General features: G+C 38.3%; 1 protein-coding gene across 1 annotated transcript in view; it reads left to right on the top strand.

Annotated features, from left to right (window-relative positions):
• LOC106534560 (protein Daple) overlaps positions 1-6623 on the top strand; it is a gene marked incomplete at its 3' end in the record, with an annotated part of 24498 nt that overhangs the window by 11952 nt on the left and 5923 nt on the right. Inside the window, 6 exon segments of the mRNA XM_014031247.1 lie at positions 1643-1706; positions 2365-2423; positions 3388-3471; positions 4952-5095; positions 5293-5513; positions 5963-6044. Coding sequence (XP_013886701.1) covers positions 1643-1706; positions 2365-2423; positions 3388-3471; positions 4952-5095; positions 5293-5513; positions 5963-6044 — 654 coding nt within the window.

A 6623-nucleotide genomic window follows, 5' to 3' on the forward strand; every position in this document is an offset into this window, starting at 1 on the left:
GAATCAATCATGTGTAGAAAGACAAAAAAAATCCCTAAATCAGCACAAGTTTTGTTCAGATACAACTTCATATTAAAAGAAGTGAGATGAAAACATGAAAAAATATCTCAACATACAAAGAAACGCTGCCTTTGCATTACATATCACATTAATCTTCTCAAGTGCAGCAAATAATTTCAGATTTTCTGAGTAAATGTTGTGTTTTTGTTCACTGCACACATACTGTGGCATTTGAATTAATGGAGTATGACGTATGCTCAACAAAGTACTCTGAGAATTATTCATTGCTTTTGTCTTTTGTGTTTTTCCTTTACACAGCTTTTATACAATTTGGTTCTTGTTGCTCCACAAAATGCATGAAAGGACCTTGTAACWGTTTCGTCTGAAAGCTAAACCCTCAGTGGGCATTTTTAACAAGCTTATATGCCTTTTACTATTAATTTGCAATTTGTTTTGAAAGGATGTTGGAAATGGCTTTATGTTTACAAGCCCATAGGTCAGCGGCTGCAAGGTCAGATTTATTATGGAAAATAGAGACTAATGAACATGTGAAACAGAGTAGAAAGCTTCTGGGTTGTGTGTCCTTTTATGAGCTCCAGCAGCCTCACAGTTAATGAGGGTGGCTACAAGAATTTAACTCATTGTTAAAACTGGACACACATATACGCCACACAAATCTTAGATAACAATGAGATGCATGAAGGTTACAGAAACATCCCTTCACAAATTTTGTCATTTCACTTGCTTAGACAAGTTTTAGTCAATAACTGTTTATTACACTGTGTTCATAGCAACTGTTGCATTATTTTGTAATAAAAGAACAAGAAAATTGATTTAACARGAATCATTTTTAAATATGACTTTAACAGGTCCATAAAGACCTTCATAATTAATGTGTTGTTAATTAGCAAACATCATCTAATTGTTAATGTTKTAAATACAGACATTTCTAAACAGGTCTAATAGCTGAAATAAAGCTGCAATGAAAAATCCTCAAAGCTTATAGATACGACTGCCTGCCCCTGCTATGACATTATGCCCCTCAGCACTGAGCTGGTTCTGTCTGTGGGGATGAAATGGACTGATACCTGTCTGCTCTTATCTCACWGGATTTGATCCACTGGGAAAGATTTGGCTGTATAGAGAAGTGGAGGCGTCACAGTGCAGCTGACCACAATTCTCTGTACGGCCGTGGACCCTGTGGTGAAACACAGCAGTACAATCATGAGCACACACAGAACCACGAAGGTACTGCACACACTCACACACACACACACACACACACACACACACACACACACACACACACACACACACTCTTTGTCGACAGCAGTAGGGTGTTTCCTGTTGGCTGCACACACTCACACACACACACACACACAGTCTGGGTCAGTTGATTCATTTTGACAAAAGGTATTCTGATCAAAGTTGAATCGCAGGAGGCAGTTAGTTCCACTTTCACACCCACTCGTTAATGTTGCCGTCATAAACAGGAGAAGCCGCTCGTTCAAACACTCTTCAGATCTCTTTTTAACCCTTTTAAACTTTTTCTACGTTCTTAAAATTYAAATAAAACACTCAGTTATTATTATAAATGTACCCTTTTTCCACCCTAAATGTCCCATCTGTCCTGCAGGAAACYCTGCAGCAGTTGATAGTCATGCCCCTTCCCAACATTCTCCACATCGCCAAGGATCCAATATCAGGTAACACACACTCCTACGCAGCAGACCTGAAGAGAAAATGCTGGTCTGAAACTCAAATTCTGTCTCATCTCAGGTTGTTTTACTCGAGAATCAGTAGCTCTGTCTCAGAAATATTTATGCTTTTGAATAAAATTTTTGAAATGAAATGTTTTATCCTTGAGGGCATGCTGTCCTGCATGTTTTCCTTGTTTCTTTGCTCCAACATATCTGATTCAGTGATTGAATTACCTCCTCAAATTCTGTAGAAACCTTTTAATCACTTTTTCAAGCAAATCTTGTGTGTTGGAGCAGGGAAATGAGGAAAACATGCAGGATAGCGGCCCTCGAGGACTGGAGTTTGACACCTGCGTGCTAAGCTTATTGACTGAGGCAGAAGTCGTGATTCTCCTCTTATTCCTCAGAAAATTAATTCCCAACAGTCTGACTTTTATTTTTAACTTTTAAGTAACGTTTGATCAATAATTCTTCAGTGTTTGAGAGTTTTACTTTACTTCAGTCCTTGAACCTGACCATCATCACAGGAATGTTTATCCTCGCCTGAGGTGGGCTGCAGACCCCCACAAACTTCATATTGAAATGTTTTTGTTGTTGTCGTTCAGCTTCGAATACACTGTTGTGTCTGATATTCAGCATTATTCTGTCTTTTGTCTGTCCTCAGCAAAAAGCATGGAAGAGCTGAAAAGACTTTTGTTGCTGATTCTCGGCTGTGCCGTGCAGGTAACACACACACACACACAGCACACATGCACACAAATACAGGTAGCACACACAAATACACACAGAGCTTCTCCCGGGAAATGTGTGTGTCTTTTCAGTTTTGCATGTCTGAGCACAGGTCTTGTTTGTGWGCAGCGATGAGGTGCAGGGTGGGACTGGAAGTGGGCGGGGCTTCAGGATTTAAAAACACGGGTTGGTGATTTGCTGCAGGAATCAGTCGTCAGAAGTTTCCGTGTTTGAATCAGTTGAAGTTGATTGTGTGTGTGTGTGTGTGTGTGTGTGTGTGTGTGTGTGTGTGTGTGTGTGCGCGCGCGGGGAGGCGCAGGTGGTTTCTGTTTGTTTTCAGTCATTTCCACCTCTCCTGTAGTTCTGAGCCAGCAGAACTGTTTTCATCTTATCTTTTGTCTCTTCCTTCCTTACCCTGCCGTTCCTAATTTGTCTCCCACTCTCCGCCTCCTCTTTGTCTTTCCGCACTGGTTCGACTGGTTTCAGGAAAGAGGAAGGCCAAAAGGGGAGCAGTGAAWGGAGCTACAGAGAGAGAGGAGGGAGGGGAGATAAACCCATATAAAAATGTGTTGTTGTTTTTTACAAAACAACTCTTTGTTCAGACCAATATCTGAATTGTTGTTTGAGTTGATGTTTTTTTTAATTTAGTATTATTTTAAAATTATTTTTTATTTGAAAAATTCTGGGGATAAAAGGAGCAGACATTATAAGATTCATTCTTCTTCTGCTACCTTTCATTTTATTTTGATTTATGTAATGTATTTTCTTTGTTTTCTATTGTATATAGTTATTTTGTTTTTTTAACGAAATGAGTAAAAGTATCAACCAATAAATCAATCAACCAATAGGCAAAAAATCTTAAATATTGCATTTAACCACATTTCCTCCTGTTTCCCTAACATAACAAAAACCAGCATGCAGGTCGTTTGTAATGTTTCTCTTCTGTGCGTTTGCTCAGTGTGAACGTAAAGAGGAGATGATCGAGAAGATCAAGCTGCTGGACATTGAGACTCAGGCTGCCATCGTGTCTCACATCCAGGAGGTCAGTTGAGATGAAAAACTGGTTCTTCTTTAAACCTGACTTTGTTTTTAATCAAATGTCAGATCACTCCACAAACTTTGTTAATCACACGCAAACGACAACGCTTCCTTCATGCAAAATGTAAACGAGACAAAGCTTGGGTTTTCTTTATCAGTTGTAAGAAGTGATTTGTGTGAAAATGATTTCAAGTTTATTAAACTTCWGATGAGTCACATCAGTTCAGCTTTCATTGTTTTTTGAATACTGTCCTGTACGCACACTGAAAGAAGTTTAATTCTTACTGTTTGTGCAGTTTTTTGGAATAGAATAGAGTAGAATAGAATAGAATAGAATATTGTCCCGCTGAGGGAAAATTCACGTGTCACAGCAACATCAGTACAGAGGTTCACACACTAGTTTACAAACTATAGAAAAATGCACAAAAAAATAAATTACCACTAACTAAGCAATGATACTACTAACAATAAAAATATAATATAAAGGACTGCGCAAGAATAAAAAGATATTTGTTTTAGAGACAGTAGTTACCTATCAGAATTTGACATTAGAAATTAGAATTTGCCTTTTTTCAGTGCAAAACAATCCCTGTAAAATATCACACTGCAGACAAGAAACACAGATGCGCAATTACAGCAGAAATGTTATTTTAAAGTTTAAAATGGGTAATAACAGAGCAGGTGATTGCTCAGATTAGTAATATAAATGTGTATTAGTGCAAAATGATTGTTCAGATGTGTTATGACAATAAATAGRAACAGTATAAATGATTWTGCYGGCAGCAGCAGGTGTGTAAACATTGTGATTTTTGGGTGTGGTGCAGGTTATAGAGTAACTTCTGTAWTTTATAATTGATTTATAACTGTTTATATGATATAAAGTTTATGTTCAGTAAAAACAACACAAGTTATCCATTTAAATAAACACAACTGAGGTTTTTGTTTTTCCTACAACATTAAAGTCAACATATTTTGCTGTTATTAAAGTACCTGTGACATCATATTTTTGTAATAAATGTGAATGRGTTTTTGMAAAGAGAACATGGATAACATATTGCAAAACAAATTTCACGCCATTGAGATGAACAGTTGTTGAGATATTTGCATGTAAAGAAACAGGAAGTGATGTCAAAGGGGAATGTCTGCATGTAAACAGAGCAATGCTACAATAATTAGAGAAGAATCTGTTTCCTTAGATTATTTTGAGTCACTATAAGAGGTGAAGATGAGTTTAGATAATATTTTTTCAATAAACAAAGACCAGAGAGTTTATTTTCTTAAAGAGTTCCCCTTTGATGTCACTTCCTGTTTCAMTTTGCTGGCCAAATTCAAGAGAAAATGTGCCAGCTATGAGATGAAATGGGTAAAATAACGTGTATGCTATTTTCTTAAATATAAATATGTTTTCTTTGACTTTTTGTATTTGAAGGATAAGCAGGTCGCAGGCCCTTRAAAGTACTTGTTGTGTGTCTGTTTGTTTCCAGGTGACCCACAACCAGCTGAATGTTCTGGACCTGTCCTGGCTGGAGGAAGGATCTGAGCTCGGTCCAGAAGAGATGGAGCCGCTGTCCCGCAGCATGGCAGTGTCGCTGCAGCAACTCATCGACCAGCGAGACAAAGCTAGTGAGGTGTGCAGAYAGACGAACGTTGTTTCTGTCAGACTGAAATGATGCTGTGAGCCTGAGACGGCTGCAGACTCTGTTGTAGGAAGTATTAATGTGCAGTAAATGTTCCAGGTGTTTTATTATCTCCAAGTTGCTCATAGGTTTTTCAACATGAARGCAGTTTTCCTTCACATGAAGAATATGGCCACCCTGTCTTCCAGGTGATTATGGATCTGACCCAGGAGAGGGACTATCTTTCCAGCCAGCAACCCCAGGATGTCTGCAGGGACCTGAGCAGCTCAGACCCCAGGCTGAGCTCTGAAGAGGTGGGAGTGAATAACGGCGGGCCTGCAGTGTCGAGGCTGAGCAAGGAGGAGAAGCAGCATCTGTCTGTGGAGCTCGCAGACACCAAGGCCAAACTCCGCAGATACAGACAAGAACTGTGAGTCCGTCGTGAAGACAAAACATCTGAGATTTGAGACGTTTCAGAAAAACTAAAGATCATACAAGACCTATCAAATATAATGTTTCAGAGTCATAACTCAGTTCACACATTTAGTTCCTTGATTCCAGGAGGTTTGAGTGATTCTTATTTGTTTCTCATCCAACAGCAGCTGGAAGTCATTTTATCTAATTCTCAGTCTGGTCCTGATAAACCTGTTTAATCAAACTAAGGATCCATGTTTCTGAAAACGTTCTCATGGTCACTAATTATCGAGACAATTTAACCAAATACAATAACATAMTCATGAAAGAAAGGTTTAATTTGTGTATTTAATGCCAAATCCTTCCAGAGCTAAACAAATCAAGCTGTTGTTGGCATGGAGTTTATTATAGAAGCTGATTAATGTGGAAATATAAATCCATAAAGTAACTTTTCTGTGTTTGCAGGGAAGAGAAAACGGAGCAGCTGATGGATTCGAAACATGAAGTGGAGCGTCTGGATCAGGAGTTACAGAAAGTAAAACAAGAGGTAAGTTCATGTTTATGATAGTTTCACGTCTGTCTGGATAAAAGCTGCTCAAAACTTTTTGACATCAAATTTTATTTAAAACTAACAAATATACTGAAATAAGTAAACTAAATGTCAGAGTTTTCTCTTCAAAAGTTTTATTAGTGTAAATCAAAACGATGGCTGGGTGAAAAAAAATGGATCTAATCGATCTTGGATCGATTTCATTTAAGTTTGGGAAAATCAACCCACAGGGCATGAGATGYATTTTTCCTCAAAGCGTCTTGTGTGTGTTMAAGCTGAGGCGTGTTTCTATATTTTATGTCACTCCTGGCTTGCCATAGCGCTAACGTTAGCTTCTGACAACATGTCTGGAGCAAAACAACAGAAACTAATTAATCACTAACATTACAGCTGACTCTCTGCAGAACGTAAAAACACAGACCATGGTGACTTTTGTTTGTAAAGATTTACACTCGTACATGGTAGAATAAAACGAAGCTACGAGCGGCTCATTCAGGTGTTCGAACCAAAACTACCGTGTGTAAACATCTGACTGAATCTGTTCTCCCCGACATTTAGAAATATGTGAAAGATGAC

This window comes from Austrofundulus limnaeus, unplaced genomic scaffold, assembly GCF_001266775.1.
Source record: "Austrofundulus limnaeus strain Quisiro unplaced genomic scaffold, Austrofundulus_limnaeus-1.0 Scaffold1209, whole genome shotgun sequence".
Taxonomy (NCBI): Eukaryota; Metazoa; Chordata; class Actinopteri; order Cyprinodontiformes; family Rivulidae; genus Austrofundulus; species Austrofundulus limnaeus.